Source organism: Thalassophryne amazonica, chromosome 9, assembly GCF_902500255.1.
Source record: "Thalassophryne amazonica chromosome 9, fThaAma1.1, whole genome shotgun sequence".
Lineage (NCBI taxonomy): Eukaryota > Metazoa > Chordata > Actinopteri > Batrachoidiformes > Batrachoididae > Thalassophryne > Thalassophryne amazonica.
In genome coordinates, this window is record NC_047111.1 from 85326199 (window position 1) to 85341702 (window position 15504).

General features: G+C 42.9%; 1 protein-coding gene across 7 annotated transcripts in view; it reads right to left on the bottom strand.

The window, feature by feature from the left end:
* Window positions 1–15504, bottom strand: part of mink1 (misshapen-like kinase 1) — a 102486-nt gene that overhangs the window by 18285 nt on the left and 68697 nt on the right. For all 7 annotated transcript variants that reach the window (XM_034178626.1, XM_034178625.1, XM_034178627.1 and 4 more), the window contains 7 exons: window positions 11533–11649; window positions 8708–8819; window positions 8316–8465; window positions 4247–4390; window positions 3544–3678; window positions 3314–3414; window positions 3038–3187 (listed from right to left, as the gene is read on the bottom strand). In XM_034178626.1, the coding sequence (XP_034034517.1) occupies window positions 3038–3187; window positions 3314–3414; window positions 3544–3678; window positions 4247–4390; window positions 8316–8465; window positions 8708–8819; window positions 11533–11649 (909 nt within the window). The remainder of the gene's footprint in view (window positions 1–3037; window positions 3188–3313; window positions 3415–3543; window positions 3679–4246; window positions 4391–8315; window positions 8466–8707; window positions 8820–11532; window positions 11650–15504) is intronic.

The following is a 15504-nucleotide window of genomic DNA, read 5'->3' on the forward strand; positions in this document are numbered from 1 at the left end:
CCTCGGAGGATGTTCATTCAGTTGTTTAATTTTGCAGAAAAAAAGCAGATCACAGACATGACACAAAACTAAAGTCATTTCAAATGGCAACTTTCTGGCTTTAAGAAACACCTTATAAGAAATTAGGAAAAAAATTGTGGCAGTCAGTAACGGTTACTTTTTTAGACCAAGCAAAGGGAAAACAAATATGGAATCACTCAATTCTGAGGAAAAAATTATGGAATCAAGAAAAACAAAAGAACGCTCCAACACATCACTAGTATTTTGTTGCACCACCTCTGGCTTTTATAACAGCTTGCAGTCTCTGAGGCATGGACTTAATGAGTGACAAACAGTACTCTTCAATCTGGCTCCAACTTTCTCTGACTGCTGTTGCCAGATCAGCTTTGCAGGTTGGAGCCTTGTCATGGACCATTTTCTTCAACTTCCACCAAAGACTTTCAATTGGATTAAGATCCGGACTATTTGCAGGCCATGACATTGACCCTATATGTCTTTTTGCACGGAACGTTTTCACAGTTTTGCTCTATGGCAAGATGCATTATCATCTTGAAAAATGATTTCATCATCCCCAAACATCCTTTCAGTTGATGGGATAAGAAAAGTGTCCAAAATATCAAAGTAAACTTGCGCATTTATTGATGATGTAATGAGAGCCATCTCCCCAGTGCCTTTACCTGACATGCAGCCCCATATCATCAATGACTGTGGAAATTTACATGTTCTCTTCAGGCAGTCATCTTTACAAATCTCATTGGAACAGCACCAAACAAAAGTTCCAGCATCATCACCTTGCCCAATGCAGATTCGAGATTCATCACTGAATATGACTTTCATCCAGTCATCCACAGTCCACGATTGCTTTTCCTTAGCGCATTGTAACCTTGTTTTTTTCTGTTTAGGTGTTAATGATGGCTTTCTTTTAGCTTTTCTGTATGTAAATCCCATTTCCTTTAGGCAGTTTCTTACAGTTCGGTCACAGACGTTGACTCCAGTTTCCTCCCATTCGTTCCTCATTTGTTTTGTTGTGCATTTTCGATTTGAGACATATTGCTTTAAGTTTTCTGTCTTGACGCTTTGATGTCTTCCTTGGTCTACCAGTATGTTTGCCTTTAACAACCTTCCCATGTTTGTATTTGGTCCAGAGTTTAGACACAGCTGACTGTGAACAACCAACATCTTTTGCAACATTACGTGATGATTTACCCTCTTTTAAGAGTTTGATAATCCTCTCCTTCGTTTCAACTGACATCTCTCGTGTTGGAGCCATGATTCATGTCAGTCCACTTGGTGCAACAGTTCTCCAAGTTGTGATCACTCCTTTTTAGATGCAGACTAACAAGCAGATCTGATTTGATGCAGGTGTTAGTTTTGGGGATGAACATTTACAGGGTGATTCCATAATTTATTCCTCAGAATTGAGTGAGTCCATATTTTTTTCCCTCTGCTTGGTCTAAAAAAGTAACCGTTACTGACTGCCACAAATTTTTTTTCCTGATTTCTTATAGTGTTTCTTAAAGCCAGATAGCTGCCATTTGAAATGACTTTAGTTTTGTGTCATGTCTGTGATCTGCTTTTTTTCTATAAACTTAAACAACTGAATGAACATCCTCCGAGGCCGGTGATTCCATAATTTTTGCCAGGGGTGTATAAGGTCCCACAGTTGACAGTGCATGTCAGAGCACAAACCAAGCATTCCCCGGGCGCCTAATGGCGACTTCTGCTCCTACTGGCAATTAGGATGGGTTAAATGCAGTAGACACATTTCATTGTGCAGGGAACATGTTCTTCTGTGCATATGACAATAAAATTTCTTTGAATCCTTTGAATCCTTTTGAAGAGAAAGGAAATGTCTGTAGACCTCTGAGACAGGATTGTCTCGAGGTACAAATCTGGGGAAGGGTGCAGAAACATTTTTTGATGCTTTGAAGGTCCCAATGAGCACAGTGGCCTCCACCACCCATGATGGAAGAGTTGGCCACCCGTCTAAACTGACAGATCAGGGAGAAGGGCTGGGCATTAGTCAGGGAGGTAACCAAGAACACAATGGTCACTCTGTCAGAGCTTCAGCATTCCTCTGTGGAGAGAGGAGAACCTTCCAGAAGAACTATCACTGCAGCAATCTACCAATCAGGCCTGTATGGTAGAGTGGCCAGACAGAAGCCACTCCTTAGTAAATAGTACATGGCAGCCTACCTGGAGTTTGCTAAAAGGCACCTGAAGGACCCTCAGAAACAAAATTCTTCTAGTCTGCTGAAACAAAGACTGAACTCTCTGGTGTGAATGCCAGGCATCACGTTTGGAGGAAACCAGGCACCATCCCTTCAGTGAAATATGGTGGTGGCAGCATCATGCTGTGGGGATGTTTTTCAGCAACAGAAGCTGGCTGACTAGTCAGGATTGTTGAATGCAGCAATGGACAGAGACATCCTGGATGAAAACCTCTTGACTTCAGACTGGGGCGACAGTTCATCTTTCAGCAGGACAATGACCCTAAACATACAGCCAAGCTATCAAAGGAGTGGCTTCAGGACAACTCTGTGAATGTCCTTGAGTGGCCCAGCCAGAGCCTAGACCTGAATCCAATTGAACATCTCTGGAGAGATCTGAAAATGGCTGTGCACCGGCCCTCCCCATCCACCCTGATGGAGCTTGAGAGGTGCAAAGAAGAATGGGCAAAACTGCCCAAAGATAGGTGCACCAAGCTTGTGGCATCACATTTAAGAAGGCACTTGAGGCTATAATTGCTGTCAAAGGTGCATCAACAAAGTACTGAGCAAAGGGTGTGAATACTTATTTACATGTGATTTCTTAGTTTTTCATTTTTAATACATTTGAAAAACACAACACACAAAAACTTTTCATGTTGTCATTATGGGGTGTTGTGAGTAGAATTTTGATGGGGGAAAAATTTTTCTCCATTTTAGAATAAGGCTGTAACATAAAATGTGGAAAAAGTGAATACTTTCTGGATACACCATATGCTTTCACATCTGTCAAAAACACTATCATGTGAAAACTGTGTGGAAAAACTTACATGTACAGGGATATAAATATCATAGTTATTTCCAGAATCAACATCAATGGCATGGAAACCAGCACATGAACCGTAGATGACCTTCAACCTCTGTCCCTCCTCAACTGTCAGGTCAACCAGCAGAGGCCTGTGTGGCAAGTCTGCAAATGACTTGTGTAGGGCGGGGTGGAAAAAGGGGAGCAAATAAACAAATAAATGATACAAAAAAGGAAATTTATCTCTTCAGGGTGACTGGCCTCAAATAATTAATCCAGCTCTGAGGAAAGTGAGACTTACCTTGAAGGCCATGAATTTGTGATAAGGTTTGGGGGCCCAGGCATAAACTTCCACTGCATTTTTCAAAGCAATCACCAGGAACTTTATCCTCTCATATTTCACTAGATGAAACGATCACAAAGCCATCTGACATCAAATGCTAATCAATAATTCACAGTCAAAAGCATTTATGAGAATTAGTGTAGAGCAGAAAGGACATCAGTAATAAATAGCCACTTTCAGTCACTCACCCACTTTGTAGTGCACACACCCCTCCATCTCCCCCACAGTGGTCCAGCCCTGCTTCTTCTCCACCTCTGGGTCATTGTGTAGGATCTTATTCCTCAGCCAGGCCAGATAATACACACGCACCTTGTTCTTCTTCCCTGCACAGGCACAATGGAAGAACAATTACAACAGAGACTAATTAAAGAAATCGCTTTGATGCATGCATCATGTGGTTAAACATGTTATGGACTGACTAAAACGTATCAAACGACTGGGAGACAGACATGCATTTCACTACATTCTCCTAATTTACTCGTACAGTTCTGAAACCATTTCTGCAATTTGCCACCAGTTAAAGAATGTATTCAGCCAGTAGATGATTTAGCCAACTGTAGCCATGTCCACAAAAACGAATAGGATCTTTTCTGGTTTAAGATGCTAATTTTGAAACACGCAGCACTTTTTAACTGAATTAAAATGCTTGTAGAACCCACAAAACCTTATTCTCCTCTAAAATGACAGGACCCGAGATCATCACAAGAGCACTACAAAGAGTGTTTTTAATGCGATGTAAAGCAAGAGAATTAAGCGTGTCAAAGAAATGACAATGAAGACCTTGATGTGTATTCAGTGGTCTTCTGAATAAAAACACATTTAGGTTACACTTTGAAATTTGTCTGAAAATCTAGCTGTGGAAACAAGCATGTGATGAGCAGCACTAATGACCTGATATAGTGATAAGCAGGTTCAAGCCCTCCAAGACATCCATCTGTTGGAACCTGCGGGAGTTGATGAGAGGGTAGACCTTACCCTGACCACTACGGTCCAGGAGCTTTAAACCATTCTCTGTCCCCACCAAGAGGTTTACACCTGCCACCATAAAAATACACAAGTAGATTTCCATTTAGCATCAGTTTCTTTAATGTAGCTAAATCAATATGCTTTTGCTTTAATGCTATGCTATCTTGCATATTCCAATTCACATTTAACAACTCCATATTATATACTAGGCTTGCTCTCTAAGACACAGTACCTCATCGGCAGTCAACCTGTAATCACTCATGGGAGAGCAGTGCCAGAGGACGACAGTTAGGCTAAGGTAAGCGGCTAAATGTATAACTGGCTGTCTCCAAAATTCTCTCGATACTGAGGTAAATATGCATGTTTACCTCCATAGGATCCTCTCTGTGCTAGCAGACACTTCTCATAACATTTCTGCCTGTTCAGTGGTGACAAGAACTGGTTTACTGAGAGTGTTTTCAGCTTGCCCCATCCAATAACATTGCAAAGACAGTGAAGGTGTGCTTAATTAACTTAATAATGTAATTCATTTAGTTTTTGTCCTGGGTGACAACATGATCCCCTAAAGACGGAGCCTACACCCAAGAGTTCCCGTTTAAATTATGTAACATGTTGGAAAGAACTTCAGACAACTTTACTGATCCCAAAAAAGGGTAATTACGTTTACATTCCAATTACCTCAAACAAGATACAGCAATTAATCCACATTTATTACTTGTTTACCATAATAATGGCACACATCAAAATTAAAGACAACACATATACATTTGACATTGTTTATAGGTACTACACTTGAAGCAGTCCGTCATCCGAATTGAGGTAAGTGGGTGAAGGCCACTGCAACTGGAGTCGCGCCGCCACTAGCTTGGGGGGGAACAGGGACCTGCCGCAGCTTAAAAACCGCGCAGCCCCCGGAGGGGGGAGAGGTGGCGTGAGCGGTGGCCGGGATGGGGTAAAGTGATGGGGGAGCAGGAAAGGAGGTAAAGGGAAAAAAAATATGGAGCATGCTTCAGTCTGTCAGATTATTGTCACTGTCATTGAACACACACACTAAGGGAGCCATACATATGTACAGCCATTTGCCCCAGATCAAATTATCAGCTTTGATAATTTGCTTCGATGTCGCCTGCTGGCTAAGGCTAAGCGTAAATTTGGTAAGATTGTAATTCACGTCGGCCAATCGGAGGTCACTAAAATTAACATTGAATCGGTGTGTAACTTTGCAAAAACAATGTCGGACTCTGTAGTTTTCTCTGGGCCCCTCCCCAATCGGACCGGGAGTGACATGTTTAGCCGCATGTTCTCCTTGAATTGCTGGCTGTCTGAGTGGTGTCCAAAAAATGAGGTGGGCTTCATAGATAATTGGCAAAGCTTCTGGGGAAAACCTGGTCTTGTTAGGAGAGACGGCATCCATCCCACTTTGGATGGAGCAGCTCTCATTTCTAGAAATCTGGCCAATTTTATTAAATCTTCCAAACCGTGACTATCCAGGGTTGGGACCAGGAAGCAGAGTTGTAGTCTTACACACCTCTCTGCAGCTTCTCTCCCCCTGCCATCCCCTCATTACCCCATCCCCGTAGAGACGGTGCCTGCTCCCAGACCACCAATAACCAGCAAAAATCTATTTAAGCATAAAAATTCAAAAAGAAAAAATAACATAGCACCTTCAACTGCACCACAGACTAAAACAGTTAAATGTGGTCTATTAAACATTAGGTCTCTCTCTTCTAAGTCCCTGTTAGTAAATGATATAACTGATCAACATATTGATTTATTCTGCCTTACAGAAACCTGGTTACAGCAGGATGAATAAGTTAGTTTAAATGAGTCAACACCCCCGAGTCACACTAACTGCCAGAACGCTCGTAGCACGGGTCGAGGCGGAGGATTAGCAGCAATCTTCCACTCCAGCTTATTAATTAATCAAAAACCCAGACAGAGCTTTAATTCATTTGAAAGCTTGACTCTTAGTCTTGTCCATCCAAATTGGAAGTCCCAAAAAACAGTTTTATTTGTTATCTATCGTCCACCTGCTCGTTACTGTGAGTTGCTCTGTGAATTTTCAGACCTTTTGTCTGACTTAGTGCTTAGCTCAGATAATTATAGTGGGCGATTTTAACATCCACACAGATGCTGAGAATGACAGTCTCAACACTGCATTTAATCTATTGTTAGACTCGATTGGCTTTGCTCAAAATGTAAATGAGTCCACCCACCACTTTAATCATATCTTAGATCTTGTTCTGACTTATGGTATGGAAATTGAAGACTTAACAGTATTCCCTGAAAACCCCCTTCTGTCTGATCATTTCTTAATAACATTTACATTTACTCTGATGGACTACCCAGCAGTGGGGAATAAGTTTCATTACAGTAGAAGTCTTTCAGAAAGCGCTGTAACTAGGTTTAAGGATATGATTCCTTCTTTATGTTCTCCAATGCCATATACCAACACAGGGCAGAGTAGCTACCTAAACTCTGTGAGTGAGATAGATTATCTCATCAATAGTTTTACATCCTCATTGAGGACAACTTTGGATGCTGTAGCTCCTCTGAAAAAGAGAGCCTTAAATCAGAAGGGAAGACATGGATGACCTCTAATTTCCTGCTTTTAAACTCAGATAAAACTGAAGTTATTGTACTTGGCCCCACAAATCTTAGAAACATGGTGTCTAACCAGATCCTTACTCTGGATGGCATTACCCTGACCTCTAGTAATACTGTGAGAAATCTTGGATCAGGATATGTCCTTCAATGCGCATATTAAGCAAATATGTAGGACTGCTTTTTTGCATTTACGCAATATCTCTAAAATTAGAAAGGTATTGTCTCAGAGTGATGCTGAAAAACTAATTCATGCATTTATTAAGAGTAGAATGGGAGGCAGAGCCTTCAGCTTTCAGGCTCCTCTCCTGTGGAACCAGCTCCCAATTCGGATCAGGGAGACAGACACCCTCTCTACTTTTAAGATTAGGCTTAAAACCTTCCTTTTTGCTAAAGCTTATAGTTAGGGCTGGATCAGGTGACCCTGAACCATCCCTTAGTTATGCTGCTATAGACTTAGACTGCTGGGGGTTCCCATGATGCACTGAGTGTTTCTTTCTCTTTTTGCTCTGTATGCACCACTCTGCATTTAATCATTAGTGATTGATCTCTGCTCCCCTCCACAGCATGTCTTTTTCCTGGTTCTCTCCCTCAGCCCCAACCAGTCCCAGCAGAAGACTGCCCCTCCCTGAGCCTGGTTCTGCTGGAGGTTTCTTCCTGTTAAAAGGGAGTTTTTCCTTCCCACTGTCGCCAAGTGCTTGCTCACAGGGGGTCGTTTTGACCGTTGGGGTTTTTCGTAATTATTGTATGGCTTTGCCTTACAATATAAAGCGCCTTGGGGCAACTGTTGTGATTTGGCGCTATATAAATAAAATTGATTTGATAATATCCATACTCAGTCCTTTACTCAAGGATGCATAGTTTAACAATTTGTTGAGTTAAGAAGGAAGAGTAAATTTGCACTCTTCTTACTGAATCACTGTACATTTAACATAAGTTAGTTTACTCCAACAACAACCACATTTTATGCAACAACATTAGCTTAAAGTGCTCATCTATATATTAAAAGCCAAGTGGCCTCTGTGTACTTGTATGCGTGCGTATAACTTCGATCATGGACAAGCTGGGAAGAGCTGACATTTGCCATTTGGTATGCTTATGTATTTTGGGTCAAGGATGAAAGCCGCCAAAACAGAACTTTGATACAACTAATATTTTTGGAGAAATTATGGATATTACACACCAACAGTGAACAATGGACGTTGATAATCCTGGACTCACACATCAATCCAAATCATCACAGAAACTTTGCATAATTTATTACCACCTTTGAAAAATGTCAGCTACTTATTTTATAAACACTACCCAATCTAGAGCCTGTGGATCCCCACTGGCAACGCACTAGTGTTTGTTTTAATCTGTGTGAGCAATTACGAGTGCAGATTCTCACCCCAGAGCGCAGCACACAGGATCTCAGAGTTGAATCTTTTCTTGTACTTGCGAATCTCTGGTGTGTCATTGGGAGGCCGTGTGTTGGTGGGATTGACATTCACCATAGATCCTTTTCTCACCTCCATCTTCAGCTGTTCAAACCTGGATCCTACACATGGGAGCAGTAATGGAGTATTCTTTGGCAACAGAGCAAACTTATGCACTTTTTCCCCAAAAAGAAATATAAAAGTTGTTCCATTAAATATTAACAGTTTAGGCTTACCTTAAACTTTATTACGGCCAAGTAGTTTCATTTTGAAACTTGCATACTGCACAATATGCAGTATTGAAACCAAAAATGAATTATATAATAACGCTTCTTGATAAATGTCAGGAAATCTGGGGACTCACCAGTGACAGGCATGTTCTCCTCTGTACCTCCAGGTGATTGGTACATTCCCAGATCCACAAATGTGGTGAAGGAGGACTTGCCAGATGCTTTAACCAAACCTCTGGACTGATACTGTTGGAGCAGAGTATCTATGAATACCACTATTACCATTAAAATACCTGTGTTGCAAATTTGGGACAATGTTTTTGTTGCAAAGGTCCCACAAGGCTCAATCCTTGGACCGCTTTCCACTCATTCATGAATCATCTTCAACCGTTTATCTGGGACCTTTAGGCCCCCTGCTTTTTTTCCCCTTTATGTAGCCCCTTGGGAATATACTGCGGCATTTTGTGATTGCCTTTCATTGCTATGCTGATGACACCCAATTTTACATGCCGGTATCTGCTGGTAATCTCATTCACATAAAATCTTTGGAAGATTGCTTTGCATCAGTGAGAAGCTGGATGTCTAGTAACTTCCGACTTTTAAATTCTAGTAAGACTGAAGTTATGGTTCTTGGTCCAGCGAGGTATTAGCATCAATTTGATCAGCTAGCACTTAGCTTAGGTTTGTGTGTTATACATCATATGGATAAAGTGAGGAATCTTGGGGTAATTTTCGATCCTACGTTGTCTTTTGACCTCAACGGAGACATTACGAGGACTGGTTTCTTCCATTTGCGAAATATAGCAAAGATTTGTCCCATCCTGTCTATGGCTGATGCTGAGACTTTGATTCATGCATTTGTATCTTCTAGACTGGACTACTGTAATGCTCTATTTTCTGGTTTACCGCAGTCCAGGATTAGGGGTCTTCAACTGGTTGAAAATGCTGCTGCCAGACTTTTGACACAAAGCAGAAAGTTTGACCACATTACGTCCATTTTGGCATCCCTACACTGGCTTCCAGTTGCTGCAAGATTGGATTTTAAGGTACTTTTATTAGTTTATAAAATTGTTTATGGGCATGCACCTCTTTATCTGGCTACCTGGTAAGGCCTTATGTACGATATCAAGCCCTGTGTTTGCAGGGTGCAGGACTTTTATGTGTTCCCAGGGTGAATAAAAATCTGCTGGTCACAGAGATTTCTCTTACCATGCCCCAGCTCTGTGGAACGATCTCCCGGCACACATACGACAGTTGGATACTGTGGAGACTTAAATCACGTTTAAAGACTCATTTGTTTTCCTTGTTTTATCATTAGTGTTATGATGTGTTTTTATTGTTGTATTCTTTTATGGTTTTGTCTTTTTATTGTTTTTTTTAATTCAGTTTTTTCTGTTTTTATTATGCTGTGTGAAGCACCTTGAGGAGATTTCATCGTGAATTGGAGCTATAGAAATTAATAAATTTGAAATTCGAGTTTTTGAATTTTGGGGCAACAGCTCCAGTAGGGGACCCCAAACTTGCCTTTCCCGGGCCACATTTACCACCTCTGACTGGGGGATCTCAAGGCTTTATATAATCTCTCTATCTAGTCTTGGGTCTTCCCCAGGGTCTCTTTCGAGCTGGAGGTGCCTGGAACACCTCCCTATGGGGGCACCTTTACCGGACGCCCAAACCACTTCAGCTAGCTCCTCTTAACACAAAGGAGCAGTGGCTCTGCTCAGAGGCTCTCATAAACAACCGAGTTCCTCACCTCATCCAGAATGAAGCAGCCGGAGTCCTTATACATACACAGCTTCCTCCAAAGATGCTTAATTTGCTGCACTGGCTCTCAGTAAAATATAGAATCGCCTTTAAAATCTTACTGATTTTACATGATACTTGAAGATAAAAAATTATTTGGCTCCTCAGTTTATTTGAAGTTTGCTTACAGACTACGGTCCTGTGAAACCTTTCAAGTCATCCAGTGTTTTCTAAATATACTCTGCTTGTGATTCAAACAACCCAATGGAGCATTTAGCTACTACTTACAATCTGGAACTACAATAACTATAATCAAGAGTCACAACAAACATGACCAGTTTGAATGGATTTTTCCAAATGACATGACCACATGGCTTTCAATTTAACTACCACACAACCCAGTTGAGCAGGACAAACTCACCATGCCCTAAGCACATAAACTGCAGTCATGTAACTTCTATGGTTGTCATACAGTTGCTGTCAGTCTGAATCACAAAGTAGTCAGGCTGAAAATATAATTAAAGAGCTGGCTATCAGATTAGTACTGGCAGTATGTGGCCAAGGAGTTAATGCACTTGCTTTGGAAACAGAAAGTTCCGGGTTCAAGACTACTGGTGCCCATTATACATGTAATATTATGATGCCCTTCCTAACGCACCAGCATCTGGCATAAAACATTTGCCAAATCAACATGCAGAGCCATAATGGATGAGCTGTGGTAACCTCAAGCAAAAATGGAGAAGCCAAAGGAACTTAGTTTCATGTACGTTGTGGGATAAAGACATGAACTGTTACTTGACCTAGTTGTCCACCTTTAAGCCTTGCTTGACTTCATCAGCTAACCCCAGCTGTCTGCTCACAAGGGAATGCCAATCATTATTCTGCTCACAACACTGAATTTTAAAGCTAAATGTGTTTGTACAGCTGTTTCTGCATACAAAACTGTTCAATGTCACCATTTTCACATGATCAGTTTATGCTGTTCCTTTGTCCCCATTTTACTGTAAATTAAGTTTACTTGAAGTAATGAAAAGTGCTGCATAATTTTCTTTTGTTAAAATATTCATGTTACATGCTTGTGGTATGAAAACAGCTTTAACTTTTTTTGATTAAAAAAATAAAATAAAAAGAATCTAAGATGTGTTCTGATGGAAAGCACAAAGTAAAACAAAGCCAGATGTTTAAAGCTAATGTAATGAGAAAGAGTAAAACTTACATCATACACAGAGTCCTTGCCAGGGGAAGAGTGAGTGGCTGAGTCGGTCGGGGAGTGTGAGGGCTGCACCACATCTGGCAGGTTAGTGTATCCATTATGACTCCGCTTCTCTGGGGTCTTTCAGGTTAAACAGATTTATCAGCAAAAGTCAAGAAGTGAATCCGCTCTATTTTATGCTACAAAGCTGCACTGATGAACAATAAATGAGCAAATTAGGTTCCAAAATAAGTAACACTTGTGTCCAAGCTTACTTTTTTTTTTTTTTTTTTTTTAAGAAAGAGAACTTTGTGTTTTGTTTGAAATTGTCATCAATTTCCAATCACTCCTCCTGATGTTGCTTACAGTTGCTGTAGGACAGAGCTTTGTACAACCCCTGGCCAAAACGAGAGTTACGAATGTAACTACGGTTCTATGAATTCCGGATGACCGCCAGAGGGCGGTGCTTTAGCACCTGGATAACTACATGTGCGCAGCACAGAGGTCGAGAATATATACCAACAAAGTCACGCCATTGAATGTGACCTGGGTGACGTCACTGGTTGTGTTTATACGAGGTCTATTAGAAAAGTATCCGACCTTATTATTTTTTCAAAAACCATATGGATTTGAATCACGTGTGATTACATCAGACATGCTTGAACCCTCGTGGGCATGCCAGAGTTTTTTCACGCCTGTCGGTTACGTCATTCGCCTGTGGGCAGTCTTTGAGTGAGGAGTGGCCCACCCTCTCGTTGATTTTTTCATTGTTTATGAATGGCTCAGAGACTGCTGCTTTGTTTGATCAAAATTTTTTCAAAACTGTAAGGCACAACTGAGTGACACCATTCGATAAATTCAGCTGGTTTCGGTAAAAATTTTAACGGCTGATGAGAGATTTTGGTCTGGTAGTGTCGCCGTAAGGACGGCCCACGGTGCCTGACGGCGATCTGTGCTTCGAGGCGGCAGCGTCTCGCCGTTTCAAGTTGAAAACTTCCACATTTCAGGCTCTGTTGACCCAGGAAGTCAGAGAACTTTCAGAAGAAGTCGGCATGAGGAGTTTATTCGGACATTCCATTGTTAACGGACATTTTGTAATGAAAGAACATGCGGGCAGAGTCACATGTCGGGCCGGACCCGACCGCGGGGGGTCGTGACAGGAAAAACATCTCCGTTGGAAACCTTAACGGGCAAGTTGGAACATGCCCAAGCTGTTAAACAATTTCTCAGTTACTCACTTGATGAAAGCCATCAAAAGCCGCCTGAATTTTACAAATGGTTTTCAACACGGAGGTGTTTTTCCTGTCGCGGCGCACACAGATTCGCCGAGTCGTCAGGGAAACGACTCGGCGAATTTGCACGTACGTCTTTCATTAAAAAATGTCAAACAGTGGAATGTCCGCATAAAGTCCTCATGCCGGCCTCTTCTGAATCTTCTCTGTTCTCTCACGACGTCCTGGGTGAATTAAGCCTTAAATTAGGATGTTTTCAGGTCGAAACAGGCTGACGACAGCGCCTGGAAGTGCTGCGCGACGTCCCGCTCCGTGGGAAGTCCTTACACCGACAGAAACACCCCATAATCTCTCATCAGCCGTTAAACTTTTCACTGAAAACCAGCTTAATTTCTTGAATAGTGTCCACTTGGATATTCCTCACAGGTCCAGAAAAAATTTTGATAAAGCAACGCGTGCCGTCTTGAGCAGCGTGTGAAACAAAGGAATTCAGCCGAGAGGGCTGGACCACATCTCACTCAAGGCCTGCCCACAGGGAAATGACGTCACCGACACGCGTGAAAAAACTCACGCATGCGCACGAGGGTTCAAGCATGATTGGTGTAATCACACGTCATTCAAATCCATATAGTTAAAAAATAAATAAATAAAAGTGTCGGTTTCTTATCTAATAGACCTCGTATACCAGACGCACCCAGCGCTCGCTTCTTTTCGGAATGAACTCGCAAGACTGAGTGACAAGCAACTCTGGCGGTCATCCGGAATTCATAGAACCGTAGTTACATTCGTAACTCTCGTTCTATTTCATTCCTCCTGACCGCCAGAGGGCGGTGCTTTAGCACCTGGATGACTTAATACCAACAAGGTCACAAAGAGTCACACTCACCTCGCATCAGCAGTGGGGAGTGAAGGCAGACAACACTGCCGAAGTCACCGCAGGAGGAGCAGCCACATTCAGTCTATAATAGCGGGTGAAGGTACAGGACGAAGCCCACGTAGCAGCAGCACAAATATCACTCAAAGGGACACCTCTCAGTGCAGCCCAGGAGGTGGACACCCCTCTGGTGGAATGGCACGTAACCTTAGGAGGCTAAAGACCTCTGGACCTGTATACTTGTAAAATGGCATCCACGACCCAATGCGAGAGTCACTGCTTTGAGACAGCACAGCCTCTTTTGTGATCAACGTAACACACAAACAGGGCATCCGTTTTCCAGATCCCGGCAGTCGCACCAATGTACTGCTTCAACATTCGGACAGGACGCAGGGAACCTGAAACAGATAATCCTGGGTCAGAATGCAGGACATACACATCCAAGGAAACTGGCTGGTTAACATGAAAAGTTGAAATTCTCTTGGGTAAAAAGGACGGATTAGGCCACAGCATAAACCCAGATCCGTCAGAATTCCATCGCAAACAGTCTCCAGCGACTGATGTGATAGACTGTCCGACCGGACAAGAACATGTCTTCCTCTCAGGGCCGGGAGGAAATGCTTGACAGCCAGTCACACAGCGCGAAGCTCAAGCACGATTATGTGTTGGAGTCTCTCCTGAGGACTCCAGACACCCCTCACCATCCTGTGATTCCACACGGCCCCCCAACCTTTGAGTGATGCATCTGTAACAACCACCTCTCGGCGAGAAGGAACAGAGCCTAGGGGGACACCCTTGCAGATGAAGTCCACGTTCCCCCAGGGTTTGAGGTGCAGAAGGCACTGGTTGGAGAGTCATACAAGCCTGTGCTGATGCAACTTTGAGTTGAGGCCTAGGTTGTTGATCCAAATCTGTGGGGGACGTAAGAACAGAAGTCCCAACGGTACCACTAGCGACATTGCAGTCAATTTGCCCATCAACCGGAGCAGCAAACCAAAAGGCAGCGTCACAACCCGTTGAATGTGTGAGACGAGATGAATTACATCGTCCACTCTCTGAGGGGATGGCGATGCAGTCATAGTCAGGGAGTTGATGGCAATGCCGATGAAGGTCGTTTGTTGACTGGGAACACGAGAACTCTTTGCAAAGTTCACTGTGAGTCCTAAATGAGAGACATGGTTCAGTAGAAGAGCTGTGTCGTTGTGCGCCTGCTCCTGAGTCGGAGCGCAGACAAGCCAATCGTCTAAGTAGGGTAGGATTCTTAATCCAAGAGCTTGCAGTGGGGCTAGTGCTGCAGCCATACATCTGGTAAATGTACGAGGGGCAAGAGAGAGGCCGAAAGGAAGCACCCTGATCTGGTATGCCTGACCTTCGAAAGCAAAGCGGAGAAACTGCCTGTGATGAGGTGCCACTGGCACATGGAAATAGACGTCTTAAGTCGACACTTGTGAACCAGTCTCCTGGTGTGATAGTTTGAAGGACGTCTACTGTGCGGAGCATGTGAAACTGCAGCACTTTGATATAACGATTCAGACGTCGGAGATCGAGGATAGGACGAAAGCCGCCATCCTTCTTTGGAACAAGGAAGTAAACTGGATAGAACCCCCTGAGCTGGTCTGAACTGTGAACTGGCTCTATGGCCCCCTTCTCCAGGAGTTCCAAAATCTCCCGTTGTAGGGCAGCAGACTGCACCGAGTCGGAAACAACAGTCATCCTCACCCCATTGAACTTTGGAGGACGACATCTGAACTGAATTCTGTAACCTTCGAACAAGGTTGAAATGACCCATGGGTCTTGAACTTGAGCCTCCCAGTGGCTGAGTTGATTTCGTGAAAAACAGCTGGGGGCCAAACATTGGCAGTCAGACCCGACCACCTCTGCCTCGCATCC